The sequence below is a fragment of the Bubalus bubalis genome, chromosome 1, assembly GCF_019923935.1.
Source record: "Bubalus bubalis isolate 160015118507 breed Murrah chromosome 1, NDDB_SH_1, whole genome shotgun sequence".
Taxonomy (NCBI): domain Eukaryota; kingdom Metazoa; phylum Chordata; class Mammalia; order Artiodactyla; family Bovidae; genus Bubalus; species Bubalus bubalis.
In genome coordinates, this window is record NC_059157.1 from 9,183,077 (window position 1) to 9,207,312 (window position 24,236).

Genomic DNA, 24,236 nt, shown 5'->3' on the forward strand with positions numbered 1-24,236 from the left:
TCATGGCATCTGGTCCCATCACGTCATGGCAAATAAATGGGGAAACAATGGAAACAGTGAGAGGCTTTATCTTTTTGGGCTCCAAAATCACTGCAGATGGTGACTGTAGCCATGAAATTAAAAGATGCTTGCTCCTTGGAAGAAAAGCTATGACCAATCTAGACAGCCTATTAAAAAGAAGAGACATTACTTTGCCAACAAGGGTCCGTCTATAGTCAAAGCTATGGTTTTTCCGGTAGTCATGTATGGATGTGAGAATTGGACTATAAAGAAAGCTGAGTGCCAAAAAATTGATGCTTTTGAACTGCGGTGTTGGAGAAGACTCGAGAATCCCTTGGACTGCAAACCAGTCAATCTGAAAGAGTATCAGTCCTGAATATTCATTGGAAGGACTAATGCTAAAGCTGAAACTCCAATACTTTGGCCACCTGACGTGAAGAACCAACTCTTTGGAAAAGACCCTGATGCTGGGAAAGGTTGAAGGCGGGAGAAGAAGGGGATGATAGAGGACAAGATGGTTGGATGGCATCACCGACTCAATAGACATGAGCTTGAGCAAGCTCCTGGAGTTGGTGATGGACAGGCAAGCCTGGCGTGCTGTAGTCCATGGGGTTGCAAAGTCAAACGCGACTGAGTGACTGAACTGAGGCCAAAGTCCACCTCTAATGGAATCTGAGCACAGATACTGTCTCTTAGAACAAGACTTCTATAAAGGGGAGTTTGCTGTGCTGTGTGTTGTGCTTAGTCACTCAGTCATGTCTTATCCTTTGTGACCCCATGGGCTGTAGCCCACCAGGCTCCTCTGTCCATGGGATTCTCCAGGCAACAAGACTAGAGTGGGTTGCCATGCCCTCCTCCAGGGGATGTTCCCAACCCAGGGATCGAACCCAGGTCTCCCTCGTTGCAGGCGGATCCTTTACTGTCTGAGCCACTAGGGAATCCTAAGAAAACTGGAGTGGGTAGCCTATCCCTTCTTCAGGGGGTCTCCCCAACCCAGGAAGTCTCCCACACGTCAGGTGGATTCTATACCAGCTGATCTACCAGGGAAGCCCCAGGGAGTTTACGAGTCACTACTAAGCCAAATGCCTTACTAATCAAGATGTAGTGAAGTAACTGTTAATGACCTCTCCTCTTACATCTCGTGCATTTATGTACACGGATACGAGTGCTAAGTACAGTATATGTAGCAGTGTTGTGGAATGCTGGGTCAGGGATGGATGCAAGGGGAACGAGAAACCAGCCCTGCTCTCAGGGAACTGAGGGGCTGGGTGGGGTGGCAAGGGGAAGGGGAGGTAAGTATGAAGGTCAAACATGGCTTGAAGACTCCAACTTCCTTTATGAGTTTGAAACAAGCAACAGAGCCTGCGCCACTTGACAAGTGTTGACTTATCCAGGAACCAAGGCCAAACGGAATATGGAAGGAACTTAAGTTGGAATATAGACTCTATTTTATAAGCTGTTACTCTCTGCAAATGCACTTTATAAAAAAAAAACACACAACAGAGACATCAGATGATCTAAGATTGTCATGATACTGTGATACTTTTCCCCTAATGAAACATTCCAATCTCTTATTTAACTGAATACATTTTGACTATTGGGGACTATTTCTTGGTTTGGAGCCCTGTCGCTAATATATCTTCATTTAAGAGATAAAGCTGTAAAAAACTGCTGAGTGTGACAAACCATATAAATGTCAGATGTTTGTTTAAAAATACTAAGCTGCACTGAACCAGGGGTTCTCCTAGTATTGTCTATCTGCCAAATTTAATACTGTATCATTTACACTTTACCAAATCACACCAAATATGACACAGAGACAATTTGTTTAAGAAAAGTTTTACTAATGTGTTAATATTTCAGCAAAGTTATTGCAACGGGTTGAAAAGGCAGACAGACACACTATTATAGGCTATTATAAAGTAACAAGTTATACAATTAAAATATTACACAGAACTATGGGATTTACTGAATAACTGACTCATAAAAGAAATTAAATCTGAAAGGTTAAATCCAGTATTAGCACCTACAACATCTCTGAAAGTAAAACTTTTAACTGTTTCATTCTCTCCTAATACATATCTTATCCTTCTCCCAAAAACAGTGCTCTCAAACCCCGAAGGTGAACGGTATGGGAAGTCCCAATGCTAAGAACATACAGCCAAAAAAAGAACTCCAAACAGTGACTCGGGACTTGACAGTTTTAGCAGGAAATCACTTATCTTACTGAACTTGAACCAATCATACATGTTTCTGTGCACGGAATACTGTATATGATAAAGTCTATGAATCATAAGGACTGCCAGCAGGGAGAGTTAAAAATTAGCAATATACAGTATTATTCCTATCAAATTTTTTTTTCTCTTAAGTTACATTTATAACAAAACTATAATTAAAATATTTATTACACTTGCTCATTACACATTCAGGGACACAGCAGGGACATTTGAGTTTGATGGTTTAGCATCCACTTTATTGTGCTTACTTATTTTTATAAGGAACAAGTGACACATACCACATCTTCCCAATGTTTGAGGTGATGCAGTAGTAACAGAATTCTAAAAAAAAAAACCAAACCTGGAAAATGCATTAAATACTGCTTTAATTAGGAAATGGCTATAATAAAACAAGTAAAATAATACATTATTTTTCCAATGAGCTTCAGTTTGGGAAATTAAACAGCAGAAGTAGATCTTTAAGCTTTGAGTCACAGCAAAACTGGTAGTTCTCTGAAATCTGGGAGACGCGTTAGCAAAACCAGACACAGCCCACCCTTCACCAAAATCCTGGAGAAAAGCATTTCATGAATTCGGGGGAGTAAGACTGAACACTGGCTAGGGTACGGCCTGCTGAAGCCCAAGGAACGGTGAGGACCACCGGTGCTGGTGGCAGGCGAGAATAAACTGTGTTGGGCTGACCAACTGCATATGTTTTTAATGGCTTTGAATGAAAAAGTGAAACGCTTCACTGCATTTTCTTAGAAACTGATCAAAAGATTGCAGAGTCCTACACGATTTGGAGACACAAAGTGGATGCTGAGCGACTAGAGGTCACTCCAGGTGCAGAATTTTAGAAAGTCAGTCCTTGGAGTGAATGGCACCGTGGCTCTGGCAGCAGATACGAAGGAATGATGCTCTGGAGAGGAGGTAGGGGGACGCTCTGCAGTCGGCCGGTGGACAGGTGAGGGTCCCAGCTGGAGGTGGGATCTGCAGTTAGAGGGGGAAGCAAAGGTTTAGAAAGCGACACCGACTGACCTCCCAAGAGCAGCTGCTGTGACCTCCCTGCCTGTGGGCTACACTCCATTGACCCAGGCTCCGGCTACTGAGATGCCCGGATCTGTCTCATCTGCCGATGGGGGTCCCTGGCTCGAGGGTCCAGAGATCCAAGCCTGAACGTTTGCATCTCTGACCAACCATGTCTTGAGAGGCAGGACAGCACAGGGGCACGCGGCCAATCCAGGCCTGGCTGCCTCCTGCCGACCTGCCAGTTTGGGGCCCTGGACAAGTAACTGAAATCCTCCGGGCCTCAGTCCCCTCGTCTGAAAAACAGGGACGCCACCACGGACCTCAGAGGGTGTTGTGAATGATGCGGGCACACAGGGGGCGCCCACAAGCGCTGGGTGTTTTTATTATCACTTATTTATCATGATAGATTAGTGCTACATTCTGTTTTTTAAGTAAAGAAGACAATCTTAATCTGAAGAGAGAAAACAACCATCAGTTTGTTGAGTAACAAAGGTATCAAAAAAATTCAAACTTTTTTAAGAGGAGCAAGATATAACACTCTTTTTTAAAAAATAAAGGCCACCTCCATGATTTGTGTGCTCTTAAGTCATTAATTTTAATTCCCATGTAATGCTTTAAGCTGCAGACACCACGTACGCTTAAGAAAAACGACAGAACTGAATTCATTAGAGAGTTTACCCCTCTCCTCTAAGACCTCAGCCCACACAGGATCCTGGGTCTGAGGAACACACAGCTCTGAAAACTAAATTACACTGAACGAAAATATTTGCATTCATGAAATTACCACAAGTTCCTAATGTAAATCTCATTTCAAAATTTCACTGTTGTTGAATATTGATAGATTCGTCTCTGGTGTGCAATTGCTCCAAATCCCGAGCCACCTCAGAAAAACAGTGTATTAAAGCAATAAGAGCTGCAAAGTGAGTCATGACAAATGGGTTGTGCCAAAGCAGCGCAGCTGCAGCTGATCAAACAGACGTATCCCAGCGGCCGTCACAAAACCCACACGTAGGGCTCCTGGCTGCTCATCTGAGAAACACCAGTTTGCAAACCGCACGTGAGAAAGTGTGTGAACAGGTAACACCAAGTGCTCCAAAACAGCCTCAGTAAAGAATAAAACACCCGGCAGAGGGTGTCATTGTTTAGGTCTGTGTCTTCTAAGACCTCGGGGGACACATTCCCTAGCGCTCAGAGAAGGCAGTTATGTATTAATAGCATTCAACAAATTGTACAGGGCAGACAAGATGTTATTTTTAAAAGGTACTGGAAAAGAAACGAAGGGGAAAAGCACTTAGAATAATGTGATGGACTCTCTCTCTCTCCACATCTCTGCTGCTGCATGTACTTACAGGAAGTATGGTGAAAAGACAAGGCTTTATGGTCAATCAGACTCGGGTTCGTAACCGGGACTCATTAGCTGTGTGACCTGGAGATCATCGCTTAATCTCTTCCTATCTTGGTTTGCTTATCTGTTAAGTGGGGGAAATACTGGGCAGGATTCTCGTGAGAACTGGAAACACCGTCTGTGTAACACCTAGCACACAGCCCTGCCCTCAGAACAGCAGTGAGCATCATTACTGCTGCCCTGCGGAGGCGCTGGCTGCTCTGGCTGAATCTGTTTCTGCGCGGCCTCCTGTGAGTCAGGGACAGCTGCCTGCGGACGCGGTCAGGAAAGCTCCGCGGTAGAATTACTACTGGGAGGCAGAGCGTAGGATGGAAACATGCAGAAATCCACCATTTTTTTGGTCACTTAGAAGGCACGGTGGCTTCCAGGTGATTCTTCCCGCACATTCCCACTAGCATTCATCAATTCGTTGCTCAGTTGTTCAACATCATTATATGGATATGTGAGAACATGAACATTCTAAAGAGAATGAACATTTATGGTTCTACCCTCTGGAGGTAAGGTTTCTTCTAAAGGGCTATGAAGCCACTTAAATACAGGAAATATTTAGAATCTCCCTATTCTGAAATGTTTCTTTGGTTATTATTTGTCATGGGTTTAATGACAGGGAAATCTGTCAGGGAAATCTCTGATCTGATTTTTATGTGTAAGACCCATCTATTAAAATGTCCAGATAGTTTTGAAATATTAAAATAAGACCTCCCCCAAACCTCCCAAAGTAATAACAAAACCAGCCTGAAAACAACAAAGGGGGAAGAAAAAAAATCAGGATTAAACTATCACTTGGGTTAACAGAATTTGGGTTAATGACACATTTTAAATATCAAGTCAGTACAAAGAGTATGCCAGTTATTTATGATGCGGGCGAGAAAATTTATGCATCCTACAAAATTACAAAAATGGCACATAAATCATACAATTTCATATTTACCTTTAATTCTATGGTTTATCTTCCACTGCTCATGCCTCTGTCTTCATAAATGGTAATTTCAATCTAAACAGCATGGCTGTTAAGAAAACACACTGGACTAGTGCACTGGGACGACCCAGAGGGATGGTATGGGGAGGGAGGAGGGAGGAGGGTTCAGGATGGGGAACACATGTATACCTGTGGCGGATTCATTTTGATATTTGGCAAAACTAATACAATTATGTAAAGTTTAAAAATAAAATAAAATTAAAAAAAAAAAAAGAAAACACACTGGAGAACAGAACACAGAAAAAGGGACTACAGAGAGAAGATGGGTGTGATCTGTGCGGACTTGTCTCTACTAACTTAAAAAAAAAGTTGTTTTGGCTGCACCTCGTGGCGTGTGGGACATCTTAGTTCCCTACGTGAGACTGAACCTGCAACCGCCGACTGGAGGCCGAAGTCTTAACTGTTGGACCGCTAGGAAAGTCCCCCTTGTCTTTCCTTATTTACATTACCATTTAAGTAATTTTAAATGATTATTTAAGTAATTAAAATAATTATTATTTGCTTTACTTGTCTCAAAACATTAAAAATTTCTCCTGCTTAAGTTAAACACTGTGTTTTCCACACCTTGCTGAAAAATTCAAGAAATGTAATTGCTTGTGGTATACCACAGAGTTCCTCTCCAAACATTATTTACTTTTTAAAAGAAGAAAAGAATCTGAAAAAGGATACTTTATTGCAGAACTAAGGGGGGCTCTTAACTGAGCATCCATAGTGAGGTAATGACGTCAGGGGTGCAAAGCACCCTGAAATTGTATGCAAACTTTATTTTATGAGAGAGCTCACGACCTCTAAAAGTTTAAGAAACACCGATACAAGTATAATAAAGCCGTTGAAATGATTATCAGCCGGAAGGCCTGGGATTATCTGACCTAGGTTTTAAAAAAATTTTATTTTACCCAGTTATTTATTTTACTCGTTATCAAGCTAAATTAGTTTTTTTTTTTTGCAATTTTATTTACCAAATTACCAAAATAAACTTCATGATTTTCAAAGTCAACTGCCTCTAAAATATGCAGTTATGTCAAAGGTAATGAAATGATACATCTGGCAGCTGTAACTGATTTCAACTCGTCAGATGAACCCGTGGAGCTGCGATTTATTTGGACGACGAGCTCTCCGCGCACTGAGTTCATGCATTTCAAAGGGGCCTTTGGTGCAGCCTCTGCAGCTGAGAAGCATGACTCACCCTACTCCCATTATTACTACAAGATGCTGCACAGCCACCAAGACAACGGCAGCCCCAACACTAAATGCTCCAGAGCCCAGCACGACGCCCGGGAAGGAGCTGTGCTGGAGGGCGAGTGTGCCTTCCAGCAGCAGAGCCCACGGCAGGTTCGGGAACTGAGGGAAATCCTCTCTTGCCCGGGCTGACGGGGCCATCAAATACTTAGACCTTATGATCTGGACTGAAAAGATACAACTCGCAGTCCTCTCTCGATGGGATCTGTCAGGAGGAGGCCTTGGGGGGCGTAGATCTTCTCATTCTGCTCTTGAATGTATTTGGAGACTTTCTTCAGGACCTGACCAAAGAGAAACAACACAGCTCTCTTACCAACTTCATCAGATTTTCCTTTTGAGTATTCAGCTGAACTGCAAAATATTCAGGCAGAAGAATTAGTTTTCAAAGCAAGAAATAGGTGTTCACGTGGAGGGACAGCTCTGACTCCGTGGCTCATGCCCTGAGTCCCCAACACCCGCCCCCCCAACCCCAGTTCTGAGCACGTCCATACAGGCTAAGTCCAAACAGAGATGCAGCCAGATGGCGGCACGGGAGCCACGCCCCTTCCCTCCGTCCTAGATATGGAGAAATTTGGAGGTGACCATACACACACGTTACGTGCCTTCCCCTTCCCTACTCAGGAAATGTGTGACATGTGACCTCCTCTAATACCAGGGACAGCTTCTGGCTTTCTCCTGGACACTTAAGAGATGCTTCTTGGGACTTCTCTGCAGTCCAGTGGTCAGGACCCTCGGGTCACTGCTGAGGGCCCATTTGCATGCCTGATCAGGGAACTAAGATCCTACAAACTGTAAGCCATGCCCCCCACCCTCCCCTCCAAAAAAGAAAGAAAGAACTGCTTTCTCTGCTGTACGTTTTCATCAATTTAAAGTCATAATACAAAGCAGGCCTATAACAAAGGGAGTCCAGTGCATTCAAAACTGAGAAATCTGTGTCCTTCATCAGGCATGTTTGTGCTGGCTGCCATGGAGGTCTGGTGACCAGTGCTCTACATCTCCTGGCCTGCATGGGAGGCTGCTCTGAAGCCTGCTCTTGTGTCCTAGATGGGAACCTCGATTTATAAGTTTAGTATTAAGGTTGTAAAAGTCAAAGCAAACGTAGACAAAAACCAGATAGGATAAAAAGGAACTTCTGGAAATTGCCAAATCTTAAGCTTTAATAAGGGCAATTCTGAGACAGATAACCTAGAAGAAAATAAATCTTAATAGCGATACACAAAATCAAAGAGTCACATGTTTTATTTCAGATTCAAGGTCATTATAATCCTTTGCTGGCTCTAATCTTCAAAGAGGCTTTGATCCAATTCTTTAATTACTGTATGTTTCCTTAAATTCACACTACCAGAATATGATAAGGTCTCAGATAAATGTGATCACAACATAAAGGGAAAAAAAGAACTGTATGAAAATAAAGCTGGAAATGAAGAAATTTAAGTGTGGGTCTATAATGTACCAGAACAAACCAACATATTAGAATGATAAAATGTAGCTGCTTTGGTATAAACTGATTTAGAATTTAAAACTCTATGCTGCTTGTATAATGGATTTTCTCATTGATGGACAATAAACAGTCTATTCAGGTTACATCTCTGGGGGATAATACAATCTCATGTTGTACGTTTTTTTTAAAAGAGCATGATATTATTAAAAGAGCCATCTGCAGGGTTATGAAGTAATGTAAGAATACTATTTCTAAAGAAAAGATTTTTTCACCTAATTACCTAAAGTACATATGTCATTCTTCTATTTTCAACTCTCAAAGAATTTGAGCAGTGCCTGGTCTTAATGAGCAAAAAAAAAAAAATCTCAGCCACTCTCTTTCCACCAGGATTTGTCAATCATGCTGCTGCTGCTGCTGCTGCTAAGTCACTTCAGTGTGTCCGACTCTGTGCGACCCCACAGGCGGCAGCCCACCAGGCTCCCCCATCCCTGGGATTATCCAGGCAAGAACACTGTCAATCATGCTAAAAAGAGGGGAAGCAAGTCACCCACAAAGGTGCCCAATTCAGGATTCTCCCTCTTCTCTCCAATTTCCTTCTGTGCTCACCTGCCAGAGCTGGAAACCGGAGAGCCAGGCTCCTCTCGGCCCGTCCATTTCCACCGGGTGGACACCGAGAAACCCGCCTGCATGGCTGATTTCAAAGAAAGGATTCCTTCACACAGCTCTCCTCCCCTCCTCGAGTGCAGGTTATTAGCAAAGACACAGCCATCCTTTATTCGATTCAAGCAGAACTCTGTCGTGCAAGGCTTTTGTTTAAACTTTGATAACACTCATGGACATTTGGGTTTCAGTTCAGAAAGAAGACAGCCAGCTTTCCTTGGGTGCCAGCTGCAAGTCCTCCCACAGCGCTGCAGTGAGGCAGGACCGTGCTAACCCAGACGCGTTGCTAGCAACAGGCAGCTCACGGGCGTGAGTGAACTCGCGCCTCTCCTGACAGGACAGAGCGCCATTCCCAGCCTCCAGGGACTCTGTGTTGACATTTTATTCACACTTCACTATTTTTAGTAAATCGTTGTTAAAACAAAGTATAATACAGAACAAAATTATCTCTGTTATCCTCAAACCTGCAATAAAAACCTCAGTTTGTATAGTATTTACAAAGCTAAACACTCAGACCTCAGGAAAGGCTATTGTCCTCTTTGAGAATAAGCCTTTCAAAGCCCTTGAGGAAAGATAACCGAAGTGGGGTTGAGTGAGAGGCCCAGGGGCTTAGCGTTTCCAGAAAGATCTGAGTTCCTCTGACTGTGCTCCTTTCACGTCACAGCCCATGGGCAGCAGGGACGTCTCTGGTGGACGAACACAGCAACTGCCCCTGAAAGAAGAACGTTCCACAGGCCCATTTGTTCCCTGATTATAATGGGCAGCAATGGAGAGGAATAACACTGAAGCCTTTATCTTCATTGTAAATCAATAAATAGCACATTATAGAAAAAAAAAAGCATGATTGTTCTAGTGGGCTTTAAAAGGCCGATTTACAATCTCAAAAAATTTAACCCACGTGACAAGGCGTCAGTGTCATTATACTTGGCTTACTGTTTGTAGACTGGAAGTTCTAGTGTTCAAAACGATCAAGATTAAATGACTCAATTTTGTCCCTTCATAAAGTAGAAAATAATAGCACAGGAATTCCTAAGGGGCAAACTGGAGAGACGGAGTGGCTGAGTGCTCTAACATTTTTATCATCTTATCACAAATACAAATACACATTTACAATGTTTTCTTTTAAAAGTACATGGAGATTATATCCTTATTATGACCATTCCAGTTATGTACTTTGCATGATCTAGTTAATTCATGTCCACATTTCTTATATAAAATCACATATTTATAAAATGTGCCATAAATTTGGGTTTCTTGACTAATTTTATTGGGTCTTTATTTGCTTTATAATACTTACTCAGTAAAAGAGACTTTAATTAGACTTGTAAAGTAATACCTTATATGTTACTTATGAACTCAAGTCCATTATTTTCTGATGTTGAGAAATGCCTTCCAAAATTAATAATCAAAATAATCAAATAATAATCAAAAAACATTTTAATTAAGAGTTGCTAAATGTTTTAGTAGATAAAGAAACTAGCAGCTGCTAAAAAAAGATTACTTATACACTTATACACTCGAGGTAAAAAAAAAAACAACCTGTACATGTAAGTGCACACATATCTGATTAAAACATATATACACACACACTAACTTGGTTTTTAAGCACCTGCCATATGTAAGGCAATTTATTAATTCAAAGATCCATTATATTTCTTTTTTGGATTTACCTTTTTTGTTTTTTTTAAACAATGCTGTGTTAATTACTGCTGTACAGCAAAGTGATTCAGTTATACATGTACATAACGTTCTCTTTCATATTCTGTTTCATGATGGTTTCTTTCCTATGTCTCCTAGTCTGCATCTGCTAACACCCACCCCTACTCCTTGGTAACCATCAGTCTAAGACCTGCTTACAATTGAGAACTCAGATTTGGAGAGATGAACCTGTCCATGACTCAAAACTAGGAAATGACCTGGCTGGCACCCAATGATCAGTCTCTTTATAACTGATGCCAGAGGCAGGTATCTGTATCTATTTTAGCAAAGGCACATGAAAAAATAAGTTAATTAAAATTTCATCAACAAATTTAAAAACTACAGTGAAATAACAATTCAAGCATGTAATATTCCATGAGGCATGAATAAAACACTCTGGAAGAAGTATTTCTGCCTTAAATTGGCAATATTACATGTCTTTGACGGCCACGTGGCATGAGTGTCTTACCTGCACGAGCCCAGCCCTCCCCGCCCACCCCCTCCCGTGGTCAGTGGCTCCCCAGAGCACCCGGCTCCTCCTCCACCACCTTGTCCCTTGAATCCGCTCACCTCCTGCCGTCCCTGCCGCTCCCTCCCTGCCCAGGTTCTTCTCTCCTGCCTGGACTTCTACGAAGCGTCTTACTTGCACTTTTATACCTTTCTTCCCCAGAGCCAAGAAATCTGTTTAAAATGAAAATCGGATCCTACCACCCTCCTGCTTGAAAAGCTTCAGTGATCCTTCCCTGCGTGGAAATAAAATCTAAGCCTCTCTCCAGGGAGAACACACTCCACGGTGCAGGACACAGGTCCCCTCACCTCCCCCATCACCTCCACCCTCCCCTGCTCTGCACAGGGGACCCATGCTCTGCATGTCCTCCTCCGTCCTCCTTAAAGGCCCCAGGCTCCCCATCCTTCACGTGGCAGCTGAATGTTAGCACTGCAGAGGCCCTTTCTGACCCCCCATCTAAATTAGTCTCTCCAGTTATGTTCTATCCTAGGGAAGCTTGGTTTTTTCTAAGGCATTTATCACAACTTACAATTCTGTGGGTTTTGTTTTCTTAGTATCAGTTTTTACCAGACTTATAAACTCCACAACGTCAGTAACCATGTCTGCCCATTCAGTTATATCCTCTGCACAGTGCTTAGCACATAGTAGATGTTCAATAAATATTAATCGAATGGATCCCGTGTCCCTTCATTCACCAAATGTATCATTAAAGAGGAGCTGCTAAGACAAAACAGACTGAAAGCGGATACGGATCCTTTGTGACTTCTGATGTCGAACGTTAAGCAGGAAAGAAAGTATGTGACACGGAGAAGGACATAAACTGCCTGTGTAGCTCTTTAAATGCTCACCAGGGGATTCACACCAGGATGGTAAGGAAGAACATGGTGGCATGTTCAGCCAACAGCTCAAAAAGCTGGAGCCGCATGTATCCGCTCTCCACCACATGGAGTACAAGACAGCCACTGGGAGACTTCAGCGGAGAGGGTGTGACACTAAACTCCTTAGAGCCTTCCCTTTCTAAACACGGTCAGAATGGAATGATCCTCTAGGGGTTTACTGTGATTAATGAACATCCATTCATTGAACACACGAGTGCCTCCTACGCCCAAGGCCTTGTGCTAGGCGTCAAGAGGGATACACTGTCCTTGATCGCAAGAAAAACGTACTTGATGGGCAAGTAAGACAGGAATATAAATGCTACATTCCTCAGCAGAGACTGCTTAAGTACCAGAAAACAGATTCCAGTAACGTGCTGTGGGGACAGAGAGGAGAGAAGGAATCCAATCAGAAGAGAGGGTGAAAAGTCAGCTGAGAGCAGGACTGAGGGACTGAGGCAATTCGGACATGGGAAGGGCATCTCTGGTGGAGGAAGGCTTCTCAGAGGGCGCACCTGGCTGAAAGATAAAAGTGAGGACGGGGGGAGACAGGCCTGGGAGAGGCAAGCTGGGGGAGGGCTTGAGAAGGCCCCTCATGCTGCAGGAGAGGCACGGCTGTGTTTCACGACAGAATAGCTGTTGGAAATGGAAGAGAAAGGCAGGAAAGAGGCTCTGTGGCTGTGGTGCTGGTCTAGGAGAAACGTCACAAGGGCATAAATCAGGGGGTGGCCGAGGGTGTCATAAAGTTAATGAATGGGGAAATGGAAGACAGCTCGGTCTGACTACTGGTACAATTTCCCTCTTCTCGACCCCCTGAAGATGCTGGGCAAAAAAGACAGGGTGCCACTGAACCAAGTGGGGAGGTGAGGCTTGACTTTCGGACCCCTGAGTTGAAAAGCCAGCAGCTCTGGGTCCAGCAGACAGTTCAAAGGGGAGACAAGCACTCAGGTGGGAGGAAGAGATGGAGGGTACACATTTGGGGAAATAAAAACTCAGCACTCTTCTATGTGTCTGGTCATAGAGGCAACAATAAAATCTGAATTATTATTATTATAAAAGGCCCTTTAAATTTTATATCAAGTGTCACCATGTAAACATAACCTGTAACAAACCCACATTTTTTTTTTTTTTAATGATTGGAAGAGATTGGGAAAACATGGGTAGGCTTACCTTCTCATAATGAGTTTCCATGCACAAGAAGATGGTGTACGCTGTTAGACAAGCCAGGCAGCCTTCCAGATACGACTGGCCCCCAAGCTTCTCGGCCTCGGCATAAAGGTTATTTAGGGTCCGAACTGTTTCTTCAAATTGCTGCCGATCAATCTGTACCAAGAAAAGAATTTTAAAATAAGTTTTGAAAAAAAAAAAAAAAAAGATGAACACGTCACTTCTGCCTGCGATCCCTAAATAGGTCACTGTCTTGTCAATATTTTTATCTGTCGGCAAACAAATTTTCAGGTGATTAAATCTGGATCTAAGTTGCTGAAACTGGTTAGTGTTTGTTTAGTTTCATCTTTCTTTTGGACACTGTGTTATGTCCAAGCTGAAAAGGGTGTCTCCCGATCCTCTGTGCTGAATCACAAGTAAGTTAATTAAATAACACAGTCCTTCCGGCCCTCCATTCTCCCACACTCCCATTTACAGAGCTCATACTTTCGGGTATCACCACAGGCAGGCCTTGGAGAAAGATGAATAAGACACTGACTTGTCCTCACGGCATTTAGAGTCATGAGTGTAACAGACACGTAACAGTGAAAACACAAGCAGCCAACAGGACACTGCAACTGAGGCGTGCGTGAGGAATGAGCGGCACCCGAAGAGGCGCGGCACGCTCCCTTACCGGAAAGGGCAGGCGATCTTAAACCGTGGTCCCTAAATGCCGGCATCGACTGAGGCCAAAAAGGGGAGGAAGGACGCTGTCAGCAGATCAAAAGGGGCAAACTCTGTATGCTTTCCCATCTCTTTTGCAGTAACCACTTGGTTACTAAGAGCTCACACTGGACGAGGCAAAATCTCCCACTACCGCGGGGCTCTTCTCACCAAGCACACCTATGACCTTTTTTCTAGTCAGTGACGCCATGACCTCACACATGTGCTAACACGACCGTCGTATCTCCTTTTCTCCAATGACCCGCTTTCACTTTCTTCTTCCAGTTTCCCTTTCCTTCCTTCTTTTAACAGCACTTTGTCAGTTTCAAATCTCCATGGGAATTTCAGGGCCCAAGGTAGAGCATTTCACCCAATTCTATCATTCTCAGCAGGTAACAAAGCCCAACTTACTTGTCCTTATCCTCAGCCTGCTCTCAGACAGTATCCCCCTCATTCCTAAAACGAATACCCACTTACATATTAATTCTTTCCTTTATGAAGGCTTTACACAGAAACAGAAGCAGAAAGAAACTCCAAGAACCTTAATATACACTTTGAGACAGAACATTTCCAAATTTCCAAAACATTTCCAAAATTATGCTCCAAGAACATAATTCTTTGTTAACAGATTATCAACCTTAAGCTATCAGAAAACCTTTAGGTAAGAGGCAGCTGCCTTGTCCTTCATGTGGAAAATGGTGAAGATTCAGTGAGCCAAACACATGAAAACCTTAAAGTGGTGGTGACTCAACCTGCCTTTCAAAAGGAGCTACTTTAAATTTCCCAGAACAGGAGTGTTTCTGATGGGGGCTGGGTGAGTGGGGACAGAGCTGGGAGCCAGGGCCGCCACTTGAAGACGTGCTGTGTCACTAACGGTCACCTGGGCAACCTGTCACCATTCCCAGAACACAGACTGAGAGGAGACCTGCTCAGTGAACAAGTGTTGATGGTAAATTGTTATCTCCACCTGGTTCTGCCAAAGTTAATGTCTTCTGTTTGTTCATCAGTAAAACCATGAAAGTCCAAACAATTTCAAACACTCGCACTTGATTTATCTACAATGTTATGATCTGAGAAAGAAACTTCTCTGAATTATTTATGTTTCTTTGGATAGAATGATTAAAAACTAGGCGATCCAACCCAGAAACTTTTTTTTTTTTAAGCCACACCAGGTGGTCTGTGTGATCTCAGTTTCCCAACCAGGGACTGAACCTGAGTCCCCTGCCTTGGAAGCGCTGAGTCTTAACCACCAGACTGCCAGGAAGTCCCCAACCCAGAAACATTTGATTTCTTTCGGATTTGGAATTACAGATCCCACCAGAAACACTAATTCTTAAAAGTTATTCCACGACTGCAATGCTTTACAGGATGGAAGCAAATCATAAACCATTTAAAAATTTTTTTAAAAAATCCAAGGTGAAGATTTAAAAAAAAAAATAGTTTAATTGGAAAAAAAAAAAAGATGGGAGTTCCTTGGCAGTCCAGGGGTTAGGTTTGGCACTTTCACTGCCGAGGGCCCCAGTTCAATCCCGGGTCAGGGAACTAAGATCCTGCATGCTGTGCAGCGTGGCCAAAAAAAAAAATGGTTAAAAAAAAAAGTTAAGAGCTTCTTGGAAAGATTTTAAAAAAAGGCATGACAGGCGGCAGTAAAGGCGAGGACACACAAAACGAAGGGCCCTGCAGGGCGACCGCCGGCCTTGCGCTCACGCCCCGCAGGCTCCATGAGGCACGGCCGTCAGCACACCCCTCTGGGTGCCTGGACACCGACACAGCAGCTACACTGACATCTGGAGGCTTGTCAAGTTAGAGCTGCTTGGACCAATAAACAGTGGATGTCTGAATGGAAATAGGAGTTGGGCTCATCTGCCAGAATTTTTGTTTCATGTTGAACTACCTGCCGAAAGCATCAGGCTGAAGCTTGTCAAAGGTAACGAGTCAAAGGTAGTTTCTACTGACCGGCTATAGAGACATAGTTTTAAAGGGATGCAGGGAACAAATGCCTCAATTATAGCTCACTCACTTCTCTTTCTGCCCACACCAAGGGTTCCTAAGATGTCTGCATGCTGGCTAAAGTTAAAAATCGAGCTTTAAAGAAATGTCCTGGCGACAAAGTGCTTACACATCAAAGTATTATGTTCTCAGAGGCAGTGAGAAAGTAAACTTGTTAACACACAGAACTTGTTCTTACTCCCAAATTAAAGGGTACAAATGTGTGTGTGTTTAATGCTTTAAAGTCGTACAAAACAGCTGGATGTTTATTTCTCCGTCTATTACGTTGCCGAGTACGACGTTCTCACAAAGGGAAACTCAGCCTCAGCGGCAGTGCAATCAGGACAATTTCTAGGTTAAGCAGCAGAGAAACAAAGAAAGAAACCTTTCAATTTTCCATCAAACAAAGCAAGGAAAATTTAAACCTGTAATTTAAATTTAATCTCAACACACTTTAAAAAAAAAAAAAAATCAAAGCTTTCCCAAACAGTTTCAAGTATAAGCTAGTGTTTTTAACCCAAACATTTAAAAAGGAAAAAAAAAAAAAAAAAATTTCAAGGGTAGCTCAGCTGATAAAGAATCTGTCTGTCATGCAGGAGATCTCGGTTCAATTCCTGGATTGGGAAGATCCCCTGGAGAAGGGATAGGCTACCCACTGCAGTAGTCTTGGAATTCCCTAGTGGCTCAGATGGTAATCTGTCTGCAAAGTGGGACACCTGGGTTCGATCCCTGGGTTGGGAAGAGTCTCTGGAGAAGGAAATGGTAACCCACTCCAGTATTCTTGCCTGGAGAATCCCCGTGGACAGAGGAGCCTGGCGGGCTATAGTCCATGGGGTCGCAAAGAGTCTGACTGAGCGACTAAGCGCACACACACACAGTACTCAGAACCACAAGTGGTGCTGGGCTACACGAAGTCAGAGAAACGAAGGGACTCCAGAATTTGGCAAGAGCAACTTCCTATAGCCATCCATGGAGTACTGTCACTGCACCGTTTCTGTATTCAGACCATAAAATAAAGGTTCCACCACACACAGAGTTGAAGGCTCATGTCTGATTCTGCATAAATAGACTTGGCTCAATTATGAGCTGGAAGTTTGACTTTTAAATCCTTTAAACAAAACATCAAGTGACATCCAAATAAGTGTGGGGCAAAAGAGTTGTTTACATTCTGATCTGAAAGCACATAAACAGTATTAAGTCAGAGTTTCCCTAAGAGACTTAAAAGTGAAACATTTGATCTATTTCATATAAGTACTAAAAAAGCCTGTTAACTATAATGCTAAATTATTTTAAAAACCACATTCAGTAGCTCTAGCCAACTGGCAACTTGCTCAATTTCTATCTTCTCAAACCACCATGGAGGTGTCCAGCTAGTGTCAGGCTGAGTTATCTCATAACATGGCAACACCAAACTGCAACAATTACAGGACATTTCACAAACAAACTAATCTACAAATCATCTTTATAAGGTGTGCTGGGTCCTTAATTTGCATTTAAAGAAACATACTTGGGCCACTAACCTGCTGAGGGTTCTAAATCAAGCCAAAGCACACAGTCATTGATCTTTGTTGATTTTCCCACCTTGGCAATCAGGTAGAACGACCTACCCCGCCACAAGCTAATTTTAAATGACTGCTGCACTCCAGTACATACTCATCGACACCTACCTACTTCATGGCCAGCACTTCACAGCTCCACACCCATGCCCAATCACCCCTGACTCCCTCACCCTCTTGTCAAAGTGAAAAGAACCACAAAACCTGCTCCCATCTAACCAGAAGCTGATCTCTGAGCAGGAAACAGGTTCATCTTACAAACCTCAAGACCAAACAGTCTGTCTTTGGGAGTATGAACACACCTAGGCACAAGAAAACACATACATAGTCTCACTTCGCTGCACTTTTACAGTAAGATCCAATGACCATTATTATTCTTTTTATTAAGTCTGAAGAAAGGAGAAACACCGCTTCCCGCGCGCAAGACCGCCCAGAGGACACACATTCTGATGACAGTTCTGGCCCACAGGCCAACAAAAGTCGGCTCCCAGCGATAATCAGCATAAGGAACCAGTTGAGGGCCTCGTTCTGAGATATTTCCCTGTCCAGACCCATGCACTACTCTGTGTTTCTCAAGGTTCGGAGAAGGCCTGTCTGCGCTGCCCAGCACAGCACCGAATAATAAACCAGCACAAGCGGCCGGACGCTCGTCACTCGAATGATGGTGATCTTTGCGTGGTGAGGTTGGAGAATGCAGCTTACACAACATACCGAGGTGGGTGGCCTGGAGGGTCAGGAATCAAGTGCCTCATCACTGTGGTCACTAACCCGGGGTGGGGTGGGGTGGGGAGGACGGCAGCGTACCGATTCTGGCCCTGGCCATCATCAGGTCATCCGGCCCGGCGACTTGGCCTCATTCCTCCTGCTCCCCGACGCCGGGTCTTGCTTACCAGACCCCTCCTGGCACAGCCCTGGCCCAGGCCCCTGCTGTGTTCGGCCCCTCCCAGACCCGCACTCCGCCGCCGCCCCGGCCGAGCGCAGGTGCGGGGAGCCCGGCTGCGTACCCGGTTCTCCAGCTCCGCGGGGAACTTGGTCTGGAACTGGCAGCGGGTGCCACTGCTGTAGTCTCGCTGAATGAAGACCTTCCCGGACACAGGCGCCTGCTGCGGCCTCATGGCGAGGACAGGACGGGCCGCGCTGCGGGTTCGGGGGACACCAACCACGGTCATACCCCCGGCCTGGACCCAGGACTCCGGCCCGCCAGCCCCGCAGACCCGCCCAGCGCCCAGGGCGGCCCAAGGCCTCCCGGCCCCACTCCCCTTCACCCATGCTGGCACCACGGCCCTTCAGCTCCCTCCCCGGCCCAGGCCCCGCGCCCCCCCACAGCCCGGTTCGGCCCGGGAAACACGAACCCGCCTCCTCTGCCCTCCAGCTGCTGTCGCAACGCCTCCGCCTCCACTTACGTCCTGCCGCAAAAGGCCTCTTTTCCACCCCCCAACACCTCCCCGCCCCTCTGCTCGAACACCTACCTCAAGTGTAGGGCCCACCCTCTCCTCCGGCCGTAAAGCGATCCTGTTGAGACTGCGCGCTACCGTGCGGGGACGCGCTGTGGGCGGGGCCCATGAGGACTCCGATCCCCGCCCTGCCCGTAGGAGTCCGGCTGGAAGGAAGAGGCAGGGCGGGGCTGCGGGGCGGGTCCGGGGGCGGGTCCTCAGACCCGGGAGGCGGAACTGCGGGCCCTGGGGGCGGGGCCGCAGGATCCGCTGGGCCTGGCTGCCGGGAGAACCTTGCAGACTGAGCTCATCAGAGGGTACTTGGCCAGGCTGGGGATTTCTGTCCTGTGTCATTTCCCTGCTGTGTCATTTCCTCATTCGTCGTGCGGACAGAGTTTCTAATCACTGACTGAAAGGTTTTATTTTCGCTTTTGATTGGAACTCTCAGTTTACACGTGAGAAACCCCTCAACCGTACAAAACAAACTGCTCACACGCATCCCCTCCTCCAGCTTTCCTGGAGGTGTTGTCTTTTCCTTCCACCCCAAAGATTTTCATCTAGCACCCCAGCCTCTGCCCCTCAGGTGACCTGACAGGCTTGTGTGGGCCCTTGGTGCCCTCCCTGAGCTCAGCATACCTTTGCAAGGCAACCACAGAAGGCCCTGGTGTGCCTGGCTGATACACTATTCCACCTTATCCTCTGTTTTGCTTTCCCAGGTTTCAGTTACCACCTCTCCCCCAAGTCAACTTCAGTCTGAAAAGATGAAATGGAAGTTTCCAGAAATAAACAATTCATGTTTTAAATTGTGTGCCTATTCAGTTCAGTCATTCAGTCCTGTCTGACTCTTTGCAACCCCATGGAATGCAACATGCCAGGCTTCCCTGTCCATCACCAACTCTCAGAGCTTGTTCACATTCATGTCCATCAAGTTGGAGATGTAATCCAACCATCTCATACTCTGTCATCCCCTTCTCCCGCCCTCAATCTTTCCCAGCATCAGGGTCTTTTCCAATGAGTCAGTTCTTCACATCAGGTAGCCAAATTATTGGAGTTTCAGCTTCAGCATCTGTCCTTCCAATGAATATTCAGGAATGATTTCCTTTAAGATGGACTGGTTGGATCTCCTTGCAGGCCAATGGACTCTGAAGAGTCTTCTCCAACACCACAGTTCAAAAGCATCAATTCTTCAGTACTCAGCTTTCTTTATAGTCCAACTCTCACATCCATACATGACTACTGGAAAAACCATAGCCTTGACTAGACAGATCTTTGTTGGCAAAGTAGTGTCTGCTTTTTAATATGCTCTCTAGGTTGGTCATAACTTTCCTTCCAAGGAGTAAGCGTCTTTTAATTTCATGGCTGCAATCACCATCCACAGAAATTTTGGAGCCCAGAAAAATAAAGTCAGCCACTGTTTCTACTGTTTCCCCATCTTAGTTTTCTGAATGTTAAGTTTTAAGCCAACTTTTTCCACTCTCCTCTTTCACTTTCATCAAGAGGCTCCTTAGTTCTTCACTTTCTGCCACAAGGGTGGTATCATCTGCATATCTGAGGCTATTGATATTCCTCCCAGCAGTCTTGATTCCAACTTGTGCTTTGTCCAGCCTGGCGTTTCTCATGATGTACTCTGCATAGAAGTTAAATAAGCAGGGTGACAATATACAGCCTTGATGTACCCCTTTCCCGATTTAGCGTGATGAAATCTCTTGCTGTTGGCTCCATCTCTTTGGGATTTCCCAATCACCCACCTCTAGGGCTGACATCCAGTCACTGACACAATCATGATCCAGGCTTACCTGAAACAGACGATCCTCTGACCGAGTGTCAGAAGTTAATACAGCCTAAGGCTATAACACAATGCCTACGTCATTCACCTCACTTCCTCTCCTCACATAGGCACTTTGCACTTTATCGTCTCACATGATCACAAGAGAAGGGTGAATACAGTACAATAAGATATTCTGAGAGACCACATTCACATAGTTTTCATTACAATATACTATCATTGTTCTATTATTATTAGCTGGGGCTTCTTTGGTGGCTCAGACGGTAAAGAATCTGCCTGCAATGCGGGAGACCCAGGTTCAATTCCTAGGTCAGGAAGATCCCCTAGAGAAGGGAATGGCAACCCACTTCAGTATTCTTGCCTGGAGAATTCCACAGACAGAGGAGTCTAACGGGCTTTGGGGTCATAAAGAGTTGGGCACGACTGAGAATTGAACACTTTCACTTTCATTATTATTAGTCATTGTTGTTAATCTCTTACTGAGCCTAATTAAACTAAACTTTATCATAGGTGTGTGTGTGTAGGTAAAAACAGTATATGTGGGGTCTGGTACTATCTTCAGTTTTGAATATCCACAGAGGGTCTTGGAATGGATCCCCTTGGGTAAGGGGGACCACTGTATAACTTGTTAGCACCACTCTCTGATACTGTCTAATATATAATTAAATATTTCTCCTATTGTATTTTAAAAACAGCTTTCAGTTCAGTTCAGTCGCTCAGTCGTGTTTGACTCTTTAAGATCCCATGGACTGTAGCATGCCAGGCCTCCCTGTCCATTAGCAACTCCCGAACTTTACTCATACTCATGTCCATCCAGTCGGTTATGCCAGTCAACCATCTCATCCTCTGTCGTCCCCTTCTCCTCCCACCTTCAATCTTTCCCAGCGTCAGGGTCTTTTCCAATGAGTCAGTTCTTTGCATCAGGTGGCCAAAGTATTGGAGTTTCAGCTTCAGCATCAGTCCTTCCAATGAATATTCAGGACTGATTTCCTTTAGGATGGATTGGTTGGATCTCTTTGCAGTCCAAGGGACTCTCAAGAGTCTTCTCCAACACCACAGTTCAAAAGCATCAATTCTTCAGCACTCAGTTTTCTTTATGGTCCAAGTCTCACTTCCATACATGACTACTGGAAAAACCATAGATTTGACTAGACAGACCTTTGTTGGCAAACTTATGTCTCTGCTTTTTAATATGCTGTCTAGGTTGGTCATAACTTTTCTTCCAAGTTAGGGAAGAATAAATAGCATACAATAAACTGGAGGTATTTAAAGCAGACAAATTGAAAAGTTCTAACTTACCAACTGTGTATACAGCTGTGAAGCCATTGCCTTAGTTAAGATAGAGAACATTCATCACTTTCAAAAGGTTCCCAGAGTTCTTTGTAATCCCTCCTTCTGGCCCCTCCCCAGTCTCTTTCCCCAGGCAGTGATCTGGTCCCTTTGTTCAGCAGTCCCCAACTCCTTGTTGAGAACCAGGCTGCACGGCAGGAAGTGAGCTTCATCTGCCGCTCCCCATCACTGGCATTACTACCTGAAGCACCTGCCCCCACTCCAGTCCATGGAAAAATTGTCTTCCATGAAACCGGTCCTTGGTGCCAAAAAGGTTGGGGACTGCAGCCTCAGTTTGCATTTTCTTGAATTTCATATGAAATGAAATTTCATTTCCTACAATGTGTGCTTTTTGTCTGGCTTCTTTCACATATGCTAATTATTCTGTAATTCACCTGTTGTGTTGTCAAGAATTCATTCCTGTTTGTTGCTGGATCACATTCCATTGTAAGAATACATTGTATGGATAGCTTGTTATTCATTCTTCTGTTGATAGGCATTTGAGTTGCTTCCTGTTTTTGTCTATTACATGTGAAGCTGCTGTTGGACATTCGCCTGCAAGTCTTTGTATAGATGCATGTCTTCATTTCTCTTGGGTAAACACCTAGGAATAGAATATCTGGATCGTGGATAAGTACATGTTTAACTTTTCAGGAAACTGCCAAACTGTTATCCAAAGTTGGTTGTATCATTTTACATCCCCACCAGCAGTGGATGAGAGTTCCAGTTTCTCCACATCCTCACCAACACTTGGGTTGTGGTATCTCCTTGTGGTTATAACTTTAGTTTTTCTCTGACTAATGATTCTGAACATCTTTTCATGTATTTATTTGCCATCCATACATCTTTTTTGATGATGTATCTCTTCAGATCTTTTGTCATTCTTTATTTGTGGCTGTTTTCCTATTATTGAGTTTTGAGAGTTATTTATATATTTTAGAGAAGTGTCTTACATCAAACCTATGGTTTGCAGTCATTTTCCCCGTATTCTGTGGCTTGCCTTTCTAGTCTCTTAACACATCCATGGGTTTAGGTGGAGTAGGCTGGGGACATCCTGAGGAGGGCACTATTCTGCCTACCACTGATATGGAGTGAAGTTCATTTTTTCCTTCCATATGGTTATCTAATTGTTCTATCAGCATTCCGTGGAAAGACTCTCCTTTCTCCTTTCTCTCCTTTCTCCACTGCATTGCCTTTGTGTTAAAAATCAGTTTTTTTTTCAAATATTGTATATTAACACATATATGCGGAATCTGGGAAAATGGTACTGATGAACCTATATGCAGGGCAGGAATAGAGACACAGATGTAGAGAAGAGACTTGTAGACACAGTGTGGGAAGCAGAGGGTGGGACGAATCGAGAGAGTAGCACTGAAACATATATACTACTGCATGTGACATAGATAGCCAGTGGGAAGTTTCTATATACACAGGGAGTCCAACCTGGTACTCTTTGACAACCTAGAGGGGTGGGATGGAGCGGAGGGTGGAGGAAAGGTTCAAGAAGGAGGGGACATGTGTACATTTATGGCTGATTTGCGTGGTTGTATGGCAGAAGCCAACCCAACTTTGTAAAACAATTATCCTCCAATTAAAAACAAATTAGTTGTGTGTGTGTGCCTGTGTGGTACTGGATTTTGTATTCTGGTCCATCATCTGATCTCGTTGTACATTAAATGGCTATTAGTGTTTGTCTATGATGTTAATGCTTCCTTACTGACTCAGTAAGATCTCTTGGGAGTTGCTTTCCCACATACTCAGTATTTATAGTTGGGAACACCCTAAAACAGGCACAACGGTCTCCACCTTCAAACCTCAGTTTAGTGGCGTAAGCAAAGAAAACAGTTTTCGTACATCGTGTAAAAGGGTAATATTTTTGGAACTATTTCTCAGTGAGCCTGCCTGAGGGAAAGCACAACTCAGCTCTTGACTCTTGGAAAGAAGAATCTGGTTGAGAGAGGAATTAAAGGACAATACGTCAAACTGAATGTCTACCCCCCTCCACACACTCATGCGTCTGTACTCTTTCAAAAAAGAGCCTGCTGGGGGAGGGTAGGAGGTGTGGGGGAGATATCCAGGATGGCAGAGCAGGGCAGCTTGCTCACTGCTTCTCAAGATTTAGACCGGAAGTCTTCTCTCAGCATTAAACTGGCCACCAGAGCAAAGCAGGTGCTACAAGTGCTGGATAAGAGATGGCCTAGGCTGGTGGGCCAGAGTTGGTATT

General features: G+C 44.3%; 1 protein-coding gene and 1 long non-coding RNA gene across 5 annotated transcripts; one reads left to right on the plus strand and one right to left on the minus strand.

The window, feature by feature from the left end:
• Window positions 1–1,823: 1,823 nt before the first annotated feature.
• Window positions 1,824–19,085, minus strand: GOLGA7 (golgin A7). 3 transcript variants are annotated; one of them, XM_044929104.2, is made up of 6 exons: window positions 18,934–19,085; window positions 18,469–18,601; window positions 13,221–13,373; window positions 7,048–7,149; window positions 5,582–5,649; window positions 1,824–3,206 (listed from the first exon to the last, which is right to left on the minus strand). In XM_044929104.2, the coding sequence occupies exons 2-5, from the start codon at window positions 18,577–18,579 to the stop codon at window positions 5,611–5,613; spliced, it is 405 nt and encodes a 134-aa protein (XP_044785039.1). In that variant the 5' UTR covers window positions 18,580–18,601; window positions 18,934–19,085; the 3' UTR covers window positions 1,824–3,206; window positions 5,582–5,610. The 3 variants fall into 3 exon arrangements, with proteins under 3 accessions (XP_044785039.1, XP_006078690.1, XP_006078689.1); XM_006078628.4 differs by having other exon boundaries at window positions 5,582–5,644; window positions 18,934–19,081; XM_006078627.4 differs by lacking the exon at window positions 18,934–19,085 and adding an exon at window positions 18,817–18,933 and having other exon boundaries at window positions 5,582–5,644.
• Window positions 17,680–19,695, plus strand: LOC123329695. Of its 2 annotated transcripts, XR_006545220.2 has the most exons (3): window positions 17,680–17,815; window positions 18,042–18,179; window positions 18,294–18,475. It is a non-coding gene; the product is annotated as an uncharacterized LOC123329695 (long non-coding RNA). The 2 variants fall into 2 exon arrangements; XR_006640060.1 differs by lacking the exons at window positions 17,680–17,815; window positions 18,294–18,475 and adding an exon at window positions 19,614–19,695 and having other exon boundaries at window positions 17,934–18,179.
• Window positions 19,696–24,236: the final 4,541 nt, after the last annotated feature.